This window comes from Cuculus canorus, unplaced genomic scaffold (genome assembly GCF_017976375.1).
Source record: "Cuculus canorus isolate bCucCan1 unplaced genomic scaffold, bCucCan1.pri scaffold_73_arrow_ctg1, whole genome shotgun sequence".
NCBI lineage: Eukaryota > Metazoa > Chordata > Aves > Cuculiformes > Cuculidae > Cuculus > Cuculus canorus.
Genome location: NW_026527850.1, coordinates 247,821 through 263,347, shown reverse-complemented (window position 1 = coordinate 263,347; position 15,527 = coordinate 247,821). Strand labels below are relative to the sequence as shown.

The window sequence follows — 15,527 nt, the reverse complement described above, 5'->3', positions numbered from 1 at the left end:
GAACCACAGGCAATGCTTTCACCTCACAAGACTCTCTGTTCTCCTTGAGTTCAGCAGAGATGCTGAGGGGTTCTGACATCCAAGAACACTGCCCAGGGTGGCAGAAGGAACGGTAAAATCCCAGACCTCTCAGCCTGCCTTCTTCCATCTCAGCTCCTCATCCCTGGGAGTGCAGATGCTGACAGGCCCTTCTGCACCAGGAGCAGTTCCACAGGACAAAGCTGATCCCCAGCAGTGTCCCCTGTCCCCACCGTCCCCATCACCCCCTGCTGCAGAGCAGGGATGACTCCTCACAGCCAGCGGCAGAGGCTCTGCTCCTCCCGGCACATTCAGCCGGCACCAAGCAGGGCTGCAGGCACGGAGCTGAAGGAAGGGCTGGGAGAAAAGGGACAGGGTGTGAGCAGCAGGGAAGGAGAATGAGAAATGGCTTTGATTTGCTCAGAGAAGTCTCCCCTAACTTGTCACTGTCTTTTCCTCCTCTAACAATGTCCCATGCCCAGAGGCAGCAAATGTCCAACAGCAGCTCCATCACCCAGTTCCTCCTCCTGGCATTCGCAGACACACGGGAGCTGCAGCTCTTGCACTTCTGGCTCTTCCTGGGCATCTACCTGGCTGCCCTCCTAGGAAATAGCCTCATCATGACCATCATCGCCAATGACCACCACCTCCACAGCCCCATGTACTTCTTCCTCCTCAACCTCGCTCTCCTCGACCTGGGATCCGTCTCCACTACTGTTCCCAAATCCATGGCAAATTCCTTATGGAACACCAGGGCCATCTCCTACATGGGATGTGTTGCTCAGGTCTTCTTTGTCTTGTTATTGTTTGGTGCAGAATATTCTCTTCTCACCATCATGTCCTATGACCGCTACGTTGCCATCTGCAAACCCCTGCACTACGGGACCCTCCTGGGCAGCAGAGCTTGTGTCCACATGGCAGCAGCTGCCTGGGGCGCTGCGTTTCTCAATGCTCTGCTGCACACGGCCAATACATTTTCCCTGCCCCTCTGCCAGGGCAATGCTGTGGAACAGTTCTTCTGTGAAATCCCCCACATCCTCAAGCTCTCCTGCTCACACTCCTACCTCAGGGAAGCTGGATATAGTATGTTTGCTGTCTGTTTAAGTTTTGGGTGTTTTGTTTTCATTGTGGTTTCCTTTGTACAGATCTTCAGGGCTGTGCTGAGGATCCCCTCTGAGCAGGGACGGCACAAAGCCTTTTCCACGTGCCTCCCTCACCTGGCCGTGGTCTCCCTATTTATCAGCACTGCAGTGTTTGCCTACCTGAAGCCCCCCTCCATCTCCTCTCCATCTCTGGACCTTGTGGTGTCAGTTCTATACTCAGTGGTGCCTCCAGCACTGAACCCCCTCATCTACAGCCTGAGGAACGAGGAGCTCAAGGATGCAGTGTGGAAACTGATATCTGGATGGGTCTCTGAAGCAATAAATTGCTCATCATGTACTGCATAGCTGTTTTCATGGAACTCATAGCACACCCAGACTGGCTTCTCTATATTTTGATGCTATTGGGGTTTTTTTTAGTTATCATGATGTCCTTTCTCTTTCATTATTTACTGTTCTTGTCTGACTGAGCTCTGCAACTGAGGAGCTGCGCTCCCTCTCTGTTGAAACCAAATAAGACACCTTCAGTGACGGCTTTGTTTTTCCTGAGAACTTTCCCTTTTCTTACTGATCGTACGTGTAAATGAGGAGCTGTGCTCTCTGTGTGTTTCAACAAAATAATGGGATATTCAACAACTTTTCTTTCTTGGTATCTTTCTTCCACGGCACGTTTGGAGCTGCAGGGACTGTTCCTATGGGCATGGGTGGAGGGGAAAAGAGTCCCAGCACTGCCGCACTGCCAGGCACCAGCGCTTGATCTCCCAGAGCTGTTCCCTCTCCATTTCCACACTCTCCTCCTCACCCCTTGTCTTGCTGTAAGGCCTGAGGGCTCTGAGCTTGGTCACAGCGGTGCTGCGTGGCAGTGCTGTGCCCGCAGGCAGGGACAGGCAGAGGGCACTTGTGGGACAGAGATGTGTCCACAACAGCCTTTCCATAGAGCAAGAGGATCTCCTCAGGGCAGGGCCTGAAGGGTTAGAACGTGCCCATGAAGGAGCCCTGCAAATGAAAACACGAGTGCAGAGATACACAGCGTGGGTGTGCAGGGTTGGGGTAATCAATATGGTTCGGGGGTTAATCACCGCGGTTTGGTGGCAGATATGGTAAGTTCTGCAGCCGGCACTAGATGGAGGTGGAGGGGCAGCTGACAGAGTGGGGGAAGCCCAGGAACCCCGAAGAGACCCCGTCGGGCGGGTCTGGACTGCAGCAAGCCCAGGCTCGTATGTGGCAGGTGACATGGGGGGGGCAGCCCTGGAAGCGGCCGCAGGACACAACCAGGAGCGACGCTAACAGGAGTGAGCAAACAGGGGTGCGCTCGTCAGAGGGGACACGCTCACATCAGTTAGTGAGATCAGTTGGCGAAGGCAGAGTGCGCAGGGAGGGCGCAGTTCCAATTCTCGAGAACCGAGCTCGGTCGGTGAGAGGGAGCCCAGTCGTGGTGTCCACCCGGCGAAAGGCTGCTTCCTCTGCACCTGCCAGGAGGGATGCATCAATTCAGATTGAGCTCCCAGGAAAGCACGCAGCCCTCCAGGTCTCTGGCTGCACGCAGTGCCACCAGCTTGCGCTGCAAATGGAGGGCAGCGAGGGCCGCCTAAGGTGCGAGCAGGTGGACTTCCTCCTGAGCCCGGGAGCAGAGCTGAAAGAGGAAGGAGAAAGGCTGAGGAGCATCAGGGAGTGTGAGATAGAAATAGACTGAAGGGATCACACCCTGAGCTCCAAAACAAAAGAGAAGAAGACACATACACAGTAAGAGCCCAGGAAGAAAAGGATCAGGCATCTTCCCCCGCTAAGGTTGTGGGCGAAGGCTCAAAAGGAGGTAGGGATTGGAAGTGAGTCCACTGACAGGGCAGAAAATCAACCCTCTCCTTGCCAACACCTCAGGTATCGCTCCACAAACAGATTTGGTCAATCTTGTGTGACCAACTTCATGGCTTTCTATGATGAGGGAACCGCAGCAGTGGACATGCGTAAACCAACAGATGTGATCTATCCGGACTTCTGCAAAGCCTTTGACACAGCCCCCCACAACACCCTTCTCTCTCAGTTGGAGAGATAGGCATTTGATGGGTGGACGGTAAGGTGGATAAGAAACTGAATGGTTCATCCTATTCAAAGAGTAGTTGTCAATGGCTCAAATTCCAGATGGAGATCCGTGACAAGTGGTGCCCCGCAGGGGTCTGTACTGGGACCGGTACTGTTCAATATCTTTATCAATGGTATTGACAGCGAGACTGAGTACACCCTCGGTTTACGGATGACACCAAGCTGAGTGGTGTAGTTACCACACCGGAAGGACGGGATGTCATCCAGAGGGACCTGGATAGACTGTAGAAGTGGGCCTCTGAGAACCTCATGAGGTTCAACACGGCCAAGTCCTACACCTGGATCCGGGCAATCCCCGTTTTCAATACACAATGGGAAATGATGTGATTGAGAGCTGTCCTGCAGAGGAGTTGGGCGTGCTGGTTGAGGAGAAGCTCGACATGAGCCGACAAGGTGCGCTCGCAGCCCAGAAGGCCAACCGTATCCTGGGCTGCATCCAAAGAAGCGTGGCCAGCAGGTGGAGGGAAGTGATTCTGCCCCTCTATTCCTCTCTTGGGACACCTTATCTGGAATACTGTTCTGGAATCCTCAACGTAAGAAGGATATGGATCTCTTGGAATGGCTCCGGAAGACATAGATGATCGGAGGGCTGGAGAACCTTCCCTATGAGGACAGACTGAGAGAATTGGGCTTGTTCAGCCTGGAGAAGAGAAGGCTCAGAGGAGATCTTATAATGACCTTCCAGTACCTGAAGGGAGCCTGCAGGAAAGATGGAGAGGGGCTATTCCTAAAAGCTTGTGGTGATAGGATGAGGGGGAATGGGTATAAACTGGAGACGGGCAGATTTAGACTGGACATTAGGAAGAATTTCTTCACCACAAGAGTGGTAGGACAGGGGAACAGGTTGCCCAGGGAAGTTGTGGCTGCCCCATCCCTGGAGGTGTTCAAGGCCAGGCTGGATGGAGCCTTGGGAACCTGCTTTAGCGGGATGTCCCCACCCATGGCAGGGGAGTTGGAACTAGATGATCTTTAAGGTCCCTTCCAACCCTAACTATTCCATGACTCTATCATTCTAAGGTCAACTGTGTCCCAGGGCGCATCAAGCACAGCATTGCCAGCCAGTTGAGGGAGGGGATTGTCCTGCTCTGCTCCACACTGGTGTAGCCACAACTCGAGCACTGTGTGAAATTTTAGGCATCACAGTATAAAAAGAATCTAAAGCTATTGGAGAGTATCCAGAGAAGGCCACAAATTGGTGAAGGATCTGCATGGAAAGTCTAATGAGGAGCGGCTGAAGTCACTTGGTCTGTTCAGCCTGGACAAGAGGAGACTGAAGGAGGACCTCACAGCAATATACTGCTTCCTTACAAGGGAAACAGGAGGAGCTGAGCTCTTCTCTCTGATAACCATTGATAAGACCCAAGGGAATGGCAGGAGGATGTGCCAGGGGAGCTTTACATTGGACATTAGGAAAAGGTTCTTCACTCAGAGGGTGGTGGAGCATTGGAACATGATCACCAGGGAAGGGGTCACGGTGCCAAGCCTGACAGTATTCCAAGAGGATTTGGACAATGCCCTCAGACACATGGAGTGGAGTTTGGGATAGTGCAGGGATAGGAGTTGGACTCAATGATCCTTTTGGGTCCCTTCCAACTCGGGTCATTCTGTGATTTTGTGGTTCTGTGGGAGATGGTGCAATGGAGCACTCAGCTCTGGAATTCAGGGAAGTCTGATGGAAGGAGAAGAGATGCAAGTCCCAGGGGGACAATGAGAGCAACGGGGCCCTGGGGAGGTGAGGAGCGAGGCTGTCCGTGCAAGGTTAGAGTTCAAGGGACGGCTTCTCCATGCTGTTGAGACCTCCTGAGGAGACACTCAACATCAAAGCCCATTGCAGAAGCTTCTGTCGCCTCTGCTCTAAGCTGAAAAGCAATGAAATATACACCTCACATTAAAACATCAAAATCTTTTTCTTTAACCTGACTGGGAAATGATTCCAAGGGGCTGTACAAGGTTGGTAGACCTGAAGAAAACTGCAGGACACAAAAGAGCTTGTTGAGACTTTCTATAATTTAATGAGTCCCAGGGTGGATTGGCTGATGAGTCCTTGAACTTCAGCTCCTTAGAGGAGTCTGAAGAAACATCTCAAGAAGTCAAAAGCAGAACTCAGGGTATCTTGAAGTATTAATCTCATTAGAGCTGAGAATTGGAGGCCATGATTGCAGGCAGGCAAAGGTGCTGTGCAGGCATCTGTGATGCTGAGAAAAGCCTGGGCTTGCTTGACTAAGCAGAAAGGCCAAGCCCTGACCCCCAGGCCCTGGGCAGGGAGATCTGGCTTTGACTATAGTGACGTTGTTGTCAGAAAGATTCTCACATTGCCGAATCAATTTGGGATCAGTTATTCCAAAGAGAGTCTTGCAGAGTTATGTGAGATGCCAAGGCTCTCACGCAGCTCCATGGAGTTGCAGAAGAGTTGATGGGTCATAGAATGGTAGGGTCATAGAAGGGCTGGGTCATAGGAGAACGTTAGAATACTTCAGTGTGAGAATTGTCAGATCATAGAAGAGTCGGGTCATAAAGGAGGGACGGAAGAGTTTGGTTTGAGATGGTTCATAGAAGTGTTCGGTTGCAGAGTTCTCATTGCTTGGTTGGTTCATAGAAGTCTCATAGCAGAGTTTGATCATAGAAGTCTCAGGTCATAGAAGATTGAGGTCATAAAAGGGTCATAGAATATTTGGGTCATGGAAGTAGAGTTATTGAAGTGTGAAAGTTTATTAGGGGTTTCCAAGATATTTTGGTCATAGAAAGTTCATAGAATGTTCGGTTTGGAGAAGAGTTGGTTCTGAGAAAGGTCAAGTTATAGACAAGTCATGGAACCATTGACTCGTAGAAGATTCATAGAAGAATCAGTTCATTGAAGGGTCATAGAGGAGTCAGGGAATAGAAAAGTCAGATCAAGATGTGTCAGGTCGTATAAGAATTTGGTCATAGACTATTTAGGCCATAGAAATGTCGAGACAAAGAATGGTCAGAGAAGGGTTGTGCCATAGATGCCTTGTTTCAAAGAAGACTCAGGTTTTAGAAGAGTCGGGACATAGAGAAGTTGTTGAAGAGTGGGGTGATAGAAGAGTCGGCTCATAAAACAGTTTGGTTTGGAAGGTACATGGTAGTGTTGGGTTACAGAAAGATTATATCATAGAAGTCCCAGGTCATAGAAAAGGCAGCTCCTATAAGATTTGGGTCATAGAAGAGTTGGGACAATTGACATCATAGTGGGTCAGGTCAGAGAAGTGTCAGTTAATTAGAGGGTCCCAGAAGAGCTGGGAGAAGAGCTCCCTTTCAGCTGGTCTGAGATCCCCCACCGACATCAACAATCTACGAACACCAAACAAAAGAGTGTTTGCAGAAACTTCACTGGCAGCAACTTTTTGGGGGAAACATCTAAAGACTTTATCACCGACATCCGTACAGGTCTTATGGTCCCTCACAAATCCTTATAGGATGCTAATATTCGTTAGACCTAAGCTTAATCAGCTCATCAGCCCAGCTGAAGTACACGTACACCAATGCACACAGCATGGGCAATAAGAAGGAGGAGCTGGAAGCTGTTGTAGGGCAAGGTGACTATGATGTCATTGCCATCACAGAAACGTGGTGGGATGACTCACATAACTGGAGTACAGCTATGGGGGGGTATAAACTCTTCAGGCAGGACAGGAAGGGTAGGAAAGGAGGCGCGGTAGCCCTCTATGTTAAGGAATGCTTCGATACCCTTGAGCTGGATTACGGTGAGGAAGGGACTGAGTGCCTATGGGTTAAAATCAGAGAAGTCCACAAGAAGGCAGACATCGTGATGGGAGTCTGCTACAGACCACCCAGCCAGGAAGAAGCAGCTGATGAGCTCTTCTATAAACAGCTGGGGATAGTCTCTAGATCTCCACCTCTTGTCCTCATGGGTGGCTTCAATGTTCCAGATATCTGCTGGGAGTACAATACAGCAGAAAGGAAGCAGTCTAGGAGGTTCCTGGAGTGCGTGGAAGACAACTTCCTCACACAACTGGTGAGTGAACCAACAAGGGAGGGTGCCCTCCTTGACCTGCTGTTTGTGAATAGAGAAGGTCTTGTGGCAGATGTGACGGTTGGAGGACGCCTGGGACTAAGTGATCATGAGATGATAGGGTTTTCAGTTCTAGGTGGGATAAAGAAGGGGATTAGCAAAACAGTCACATTAAACTTCCAGAGGGCAGACTTTGGACTGTTCAGAAGGTTGGTTGGCAAAGTCCCATGGGAGACAGTCCTTCAGGGCAAGGGAGCCCACGAGGGCTGGGTGCTCTTATAAAACAAAATCCTATCAGCTCAGGAGCAAACCATCCCTGTGTTCCAGAAAAGGAGCCGGCAGGGGAAGAAGCCAGCTTGGTTGAGCAAGGAGATTTTGAGATGCATCAAAAATAAGAAGAAGGTCTATGAGCTTTGGAGGAAAGGACAGGCGTCTTGTGTGGACTACAGGGAGGAAGTGAGATCGTGCAGGGAAAAAATCAGGAGGGCCAAGGCCCAACTAGAATTAAAACTCGCTAAGTCTGTGAAAGACAACAAAAAGTCTTTCTACAAGTACATTAACAGGAAAAGGAGGACGAGGGAGAATATCCAGTCTCTATTGGATGCAGAAGGAATAACAGTGACAGGGGATAAGGACAAGGCTGAGGTACTTAATGACTTCTTTGCCTCAGTCTTTAATAGCAAGGAAAGTTGTTCCCTCTGTGTACAAACCCAGGAGTTAGAGGAGCAGAATGAGGCTCCCATGATCCAAGAGGAGGCGGTTAGAGACTTGCTTGCCCAGACAGACACCCACAAGTCTATGGGGCCGGATGGGATCCACCCAAGAGTATTGAAGGAGCTGGCAGATGTCCTTTCCAAACCCCTTTCCATCATCTTCCAGAGGTCCTGGCCGACTGGGGAAGTTCCACTAGACTGGAGGCTGGCTGATGTTGTGCCCATATACAAGAAGGGTTGCAGAGAGGATCCGGGGAACTCCAGGCCTGTCAGTCTGACCTCAGTGCCGGAGAAAGTCATGGAACAGGTAATCTTGAGTGCTATCATGAAGCACATGCAAGAGAACCGGGTGATCAGGCCCAGTCAACATGGGTTTACAAAAGGCAGATCTTGCCAAACTGACCTGATCACCTTCTATGACAAAATGACTCGACTGCTGGATGGGGGAAAGGCTGTGGATGGAGTCCTTCTTGGACTTCAGTAAAGCCTTTGACACAGTTTCTCACAGCATTCTGCTTCAGAAACTGTCAGCCTCTGGCCTGGACAGGCTGCACACTCTCCTGGGTTGAAAACTGGTTGGATGGCCGGCCCAGAGAGTGGTGGTCAATGGAGTTAACTCCAGCTGGAGGCCAGTTCACAAGTGGGGTTCCTCAGGGCTCAGTACTGGGTCCAGCTCTGTTCAATGTCTTTATCAATGACCTGGATGAAGGCATTGAGTGCACCCTCAGCAAGTTTGCAGATGACACTAAGCTGGGAGGAAGTGTCGATCTGCTGGAGGGTAGGGAGGCTCTGCAAAGGGATCTGAACAGGCTGGACCGCTGGGCCGAGACCAATGGCATGAGGTTCAACAAGGCCAAATGCCGGGTCCTGCACTTGGGGCACAACAACCCTATGCAGTGCTACAGACTGGAGGAAGAATGGCTGGAGAGCTGCACGGAAGAGAAGGACCTGGCGGTAATGGTTGACAGCCGACTGAACATGAGCCAGCAGTGTGCCCAGGTGGCCAAGAAGGCCCATGGCATCTTGGCTTCTATCAGAAATGGGGTCACCAGCAGGTCCAGGGAGGTGATTCTCCCTCTGTGCTCGGCACTGGTGAGAGCGCACCTCGAATACTGTGTTCAGTCCTGGGCCCCTCACCACAAGAAGGATGTTGAGGCTCTGGAGCGTGTCCAGAGAAGAGCAACAAAGCTGGTGAAGGGGCTGGAGAACAAGTCTTACGAGGAGCGGCAGAGAGAGTTGGTGGTGTTTAGCCTGGAGAAGAGGAGGCTGAGGGGAGACCTTATAGCATTCTACAACTACCTAAAAGGAGGTTGTGGAGTGGAGGGAGCTGGGCTCTTCTCCCAAGTGACAGGGGACAGGACAAGAGGGAATGGCCTGAAGCTCCGCCAGGGGAGGGTCAGGTTGGATATCAGAAAAAAATTCTTCACAGTAAGAGTCATTGGGTACTGGAACAGCTGCCCAGGGAGGTGGTCGAGTCGCCTTCCCTGGAGGTGTTTAAGGAATGGGTGGATGAAGTGCTGAGGGACATGGTTTAGGGAGTGTTAGGAATGGTTGGACTCGATGATCGAGTGGGTCCTTTCCAACCTGGTGATTCTGTGAAAGAACAGGAGGCAGGAGTGTTCCCTTTGAGAGAGTTCCCTTGACAGGAGTGGAAGGGGGCACAGGATTTGTGGTGCCCCTTTAACAGGGACAGAGATGCGGCCATCGGGGGAATAAGAGAAGCTGTAGCTGGGGGACAGAGTGCCAGTGCGGTATCTGACAGTCGGCAGAATAAGGAGGAGACTCCAACAGAATGGTTGGAGAGGGTGAAACAGAACATGCAGAAATATTCCGGGATTGACCCAGAGTCGAAGGCAGGGGGAGAAGTACTTCAGGTCACCTTTGTGACTTGGTCGCGGCTACTGTCCCGGCAGCGAGAGAACAGGGAAGGATTCCACCTCTGGGGCCCCTTCCCCCGAAGGTCCCTCGACGAGAACAGGGATGGGGAGCAGCCCCGAGGGGTCCTCCAAAAAGTGGGATCCGTTCCAAGGGGGAAAGGGAAAAAAGAGATTTGGCGAAGTAGCTTAGAGGATGCTCATGCCCGGGACCAGAGGCTGAGATTCCAGCTGCTCCGTGGCTGTTGGGACGGTGGGGAAAGTGGTTTTTGGAGTTTGACCAAGGAGGCTACTGGTCTGGCAGCGGGGGATGAGGGGGTGGCAGAACTTGGTCCTGCTCTTGATAAAAACTCCAACCCAGCCTTCCCCCCACCCCAGGCTGAGAAAACTGCTGGAGCTCCTTACAGCCGAGCCGAGAAGCAGCCAGTGGGCTTCTTTTAGATGACTCACAGAAAGCAAACGAGGGGATTTATCGGCTGCTTTCCTCCCTCGGTAAATCCAGATGCTGCCCGGGACAGCCTGTCCTGGTGAGCCTCCCACAGTTCGAGAGGCGCCCTTTATCTCCAGGGTTCATCTGTAACGATGAGCGGAGGGTGATTTCTGGAGCGGTTATGGTCTCTCGCCGGGATGTGCCCTCTTTGTATCGCTCCCATTTGTCTTTAGCGTCGTTGGTGATCCATCCCTGGCAGCAGCTGCACGGGCGGCAGCTCAAGGAAAAGGGAGATCGGAGAGACTTAGGAAGGGTTGAAAACAGTGGATGAGGCATTGGAGGCAGGTCTGGAGGCGGAGCGGGCAGCTCTGCTGGTAACACAGTGCCCACAAAATGCCAGGGTTGACTTCCAAGCGGGAAGCATTAGGGAAGAATTTTGCCTCTTGTGATAGCAACCTTTCCCTCAAATAAAGTTGTGTCCCCAACACCAGAAATGGTGCCTCCCCCTTCCCTCCCCCTTCCCTCCCTGCACGCCTTTTGCCACCCATCCCGCATTCCATGACACAAGCACACGTGGAGGACGGGAAGGGCAGGAGGTGTGAGCGTGCACGTGGGGGACCCCCTCCACTCCAAATCCCCACAGGCACCAGGACGGCCCCACACAGGTGAGTGGATTCCCCCGTGTCCTCGGGAAAGAGCCCCCCTCATCCCAAACCCAGCCCCATGCAACCCCTGGGAACTGGGCAGCAGCCAAAGAGTCCCCTCCATGTTCAGTGTTGGGCCCCTCGCTCCAAGGAGGACATGGAGGGGCTGGAGCATGTCCAGAAAAGGGAACAGAGCTGGCGAAGGGGTGGAACCCCAGGGTTCTGGGTATGGCTTTGGGACCTGGGGCTGTTTAACCTGGAGAAGGGGCGGCTGAGGGGAGACCTCATCGCTCTCTGCAGCTCCCGGAAAGGAAATTGTGGTGAGGTGGGTGCTGGGCTCTTCTCTCAAATAAGAATGGACAGAATGAGAGGAAACGGCCTCAAGTTGCACCAAGCGAGGATTAGGCTGGATATGAGGAACAATTTCTTTATTGAAAGAATGAAGAAACACAGGTAGAGGCTGCCCAGGGAGGTGTGGAGTCCCCATCCCTGGAGGTGTTCAGACAGCATGTAGATCGTGGGACCATGGAATCATTAAGGTTAGAAAAGACCTCTAAGACCATCTGGTCCGACCCTCGACACAACAGCGCCGTGCCACATAGAGGTGGTTCTTCAGGACGTGGTTTACTCAGCACGGTGGGTGGGGCCGATGGTTGTGCTGGATGAGCTTAGAGGTCTTTAATGACTCTGTGATTCTATGATTCCATGACCTCTCTCCCTGCAGGCACCTCCAGCGCCTCTGCCTGGCTCAGAGGCCCCAGGAGCATAGCGCTTGCAGAATGCGCCTGGCTCTTGACTGCTGCCTTGGACGATGAGGATGGTCTGTGTAGCCAGGGAACGGACTGCGATGTCGCTGTCTTCTGTCATGGGCTCAAGGACTGTGGTGGAAACAAACAGAGCCGAGATGAAGAGCCCCGTGTCTACAGAGACCCCCGAGCATCCCCTCCAGACCCCACCAGCCCCAGCCAGGAGAGAGCTGCTGTGCAGGAATGCCCCAACTGCCCCAGACACGTATCCTGGAGCAGGACCAGGCAAGGTGGCACCCTGCTCACTCACTGTCTCCTTTCCCACCAGGCCTGGCTAACCCAACCTTGCCCCTCCTCACCGCAGCAGATCTTTGATGTCTTCTCTGGGCTTTGGTCCCTGAGATGTCGCGCAGCAAGCCCTAGGGACAGAGCTCCGTCAGATCCCTTTGCTCCCCAGTGCCATGGTGGGAACTGGGGCCAGGGTGTACCAAAAGAGAGACCCAGGGGTGGTGGCTCACCGATGAACCTCACGGCTGCCAAGCGCAAGTCTTTCTGAGCATCCTTCAGGTACAGCACGCTCCGATCTAAGTATTCCTCAGCCTTGCTCCTGTGCCGCGCCAGCTGGAAAGAGCACAAGGGGTATGGGAATGGAATCCTGGAATGGCTTGGGCTGGAAGGGGCCTCCAATCCCATCCAGTTCCATCCCCCTGCCATGGACAGGATCCTCCCACTGGATCAGGGGGCTGTGGGCTCCAGCCTGGAGCAGGGCAGGTGAGACCCACACCCCAAACACATGAGGCAGCCCTCGCCCAAACTTTAGGAGATGTCCTCACCAAGCATTCCGCAATACTCCACGTCTGCTGCGTCTGGATGAGATGTCTGAGCTGCTCCCATCTGAGGAACTGTGCTGCAGCCAGGAGCGCTTCCTCGGATGCCTGTGGAGCAGTAGAAGCTGGGAGATGGCACCACAACCACGTGTCCCCCTCCTCTTGACTTTGTTGCAGTGGCCTTAGGAAGCTGGGACGTGCCCTGACCCAAATGCCTTGGAGTCTCTTCCCTCCATACCTTGGCCACCCTCTCTGTTTCGTCATTCAAATGGAAGAAGAGCGGGAGAAGGGCCATTCGCACATTGTTCTTCATCTGTTTCTTGTTCCTGCGCACCACGTTCTTCATCTGGTCTCTGAAGAGGATGATGGAGATCTCTCTCACCTTGCAGGACTCCTGGTAGGGAGAAGGACAACAGGACTTCAGCACCAGTAGCTCTCTGCCCAAAGTGAAGCACGGAATGATAGCATGTCCTAGGCTGGAAGAGACCCACAAGGGTCATCGAGTCCAATTCCTGTCCCTGCACAAGACAACCTCAAAATCATAAAATCATAGAATTCTTTGGGCTGGCGGGGAACTCAAAGCCCATCCAGTTCCAACCGCCTGCCACGGGCAGGGACACCTCCCACTGGATCAGGTTGCTCAAAGCCAACATGACCTTGAACCCCTCCGTGGATGGGGCAGCCGTGACTGCTCTTGGTAAACTGGGCCAGGGCCACCCCACACTCACAGGAAAACATGGCTTCCCCAGATCTCCCACAGGAGTCAGGGGGACTAGAAGCTTCTGCCTTGGGTGCATCTGACATGTTTGAGCTGCAGGACCAGGCTCCATCATCATCCTTACATGATTAAAGACAGGCAGGAGCTTCTCTGTCAGCTGCACAGCAAAAGGTCTGGCTTCCATCTCCAGGTGACCCGTCACTCTTAAAATGATCTGCAGGGCCTTCAACACGATGTCGCTATTGCCATCATTGATGACTTCCATCACGTATGGGAGGAGGCCCAGCATTTTTCGTGCCTGTATGAAAAAGCAAATTTCCTTGTAGTGAAAAGGTTACAGAATCATGGAACTGTTTGTATTTGAAAGGACCTTTACAGGTCATCCAGTCCAAGCCCCTGCGGGAGCAGGGATGTCTTTAAACCAGATCCGGTTGCTCCGAGCCCCATCGCACCTGTCCTTGAACCCCTCCAGGGAAGAGGCAGCCACCACTGCTCTGGGCAACCTGGGCCAGGGCCTCCTCACCCTCACAAGAAAACATTTCTTCCTAAGACCTCATCTCAATCTCCCCTCTTTCAGCTCAAAAATATTCCCCCTCGTCATCTCCCTGCCCTCCCTGATCAAGAGCACATCCCCAGTTTTCCTGGAGCCCATTTCAGGACTCGAGGCTGCTCTAAAAGCTTTAGATGTAGTCTTCTTGGACTTCAGTAAAGCCTTTGACACAGTTTCTCACAGCATTCTGCTTCAGAAACTGTCAGCCTCTGGCCTGGATGGGTGCACACTCTCCTGGGTTGAAAACTGGTTGGATGGCCGGGCCTAGAGAGTGGTGGTCAATGGAGTTAACTCCAGCTGGAGGCCAGTTACAAGTGGGGTTCCTCAGGGCTCAGTACTGGGTCCAGCTCTGTACAATGTCTTTATCAATGACCTGGATGAAGGCATTGAGTGCACCCTCAGCAAGTTTGCAGATGACACTAAACTGGGAGGAATCATGGATCTGCTGGAGGGTAGGGAGGCTCTGCGAAGGGATCTGAACAGTCTGGACCACTGGGCTGAGACCAATGGCATGAGGTTTAACAAGGCCAAATGCTGGATCCTGCACTTGGGGCACAACAACCCTATGCAGTGCTACAGACTAGGAGAAGTCTGGCTAGAAAGCTGCCCGGAGGAGGAGGACCTGGGGGTGTTGGTTAACAGCTGACTGAACATGAGCCAGTAATGTGACCAGGTGGCCAAGAAGGCCCATGGCATCTTGGCTTGCATCAGAAACGGTGTGAGCAGCAGGTCCAGGGAGATTATTCTCCCTTTGTACTCGGCACTGGTGAGACTGCAAATTGAGTGTTCGGTTCTGGGCCCCTCACCACAAGAAGGATGTTGTGACTCGGGAGCGTGTCCAGAGGAGAGCAATGAAGCTGATGAGGGGACTGGAGAACAAGTCTTACGAGGAGCGGCTGAGAGAGCTGGAGTTGTTTAGCCTGGAGAAGAGGAGGCTGAGGGGAGACCTTATTGCTCTCTGCAACTACCTAAAAGGAGGTTGTGGAGAGGAGGGAGCTGGCCTTTTATCCCAAGTGACAGGGGACAGGACAAGGGGGAATGGCCTCAAGCTCCTCCAGGAAAAAAATTTTCATGGAAAGGGTCATTGGGCACAGGAATAGGCTGCCCAGGGAGGTGATTGAGTCACCCTCCCTGGAGGTGTTTAAGGGGTGGGTGAACAAGGTGCTGAGGGCATTATTTAGGGAGTGTTAGGAATGGTTGGACTTGATGACCCAGTGGGTCCCTTCCAACCTGGTCATTCTATGACTCTATGATTCCATGATACTCTTCTCCAGGCCAAACAACTCCAACTCTCTCAGCCTATCCTCATATGGGAGGTGTTCCAGACCTCAGACCATCTCCGTGTCTTCCTCTGGCCTTGGTGGCTCATGTGGATCTTCTGATCACACAGCACCCCAAGTCGTCCTCCTCCCCAAGGTTGCTCTCCATTCATTCTCCACCAAGGCTGTGCTTGTGCCTGGAATCCCTCATCCACCAAACAGTCCACCCATCAAACTACCATCTCTCTCTCTCCAGTTCAGAGAGAAGGATGTGGTGAGGGACAGTCTCAAAGGCTCTACTCAAGTCGAGGCAGATGATGTTCATTGTATTTCCAATATCCACTGATGTGGACACTCCAGTCTGCAAGGCCACTCGGTTGGTAAGGCAGGACTTGACATTGGAGAAGCCTTGTTGGCTCCAATCACCTGCAGGTGCTTTAGCAGAGCTTTAGGTGGAGCAGTTCCATGACCTTCCCAGGCACAGCGGTCAGGCTGAAAGTCCATGCCTGGAAACTCCCCAGGCAGCGCCCGGGCCCCACCGGGGCAAGGAGAGT

General features: G+C 52.5%; 1 protein-coding gene across 1 annotated transcript; it reads left to right on the top strand.

Moving 5' to 3' along the window:
- The first annotated feature begins 509 nt into the window (after positions 1-509).
- LOC128850789 (olfactory receptor 14J1-like) lies at positions 510-1,466 on the top strand. The gene has a single exon (XM_054055803.1). It carries the CDS (start codon positions 510-512, stop codon positions 1,464-1,466), a length of 957 nt encoding a protein of 318 aa, XP_053911778.1.
- The last annotated feature ends 14,061 nt before the right edge of the window (positions 1,467-15,527 follow it).

Coding starts and splice junctions, on each gene's coding strand:
- LOC128850789 (XM_054055803.1), top strand. CDS start 510: ATGTCCAACAGCAGCTCCATCACCCAGTTCCTCCTCCTGGCATTCGCA.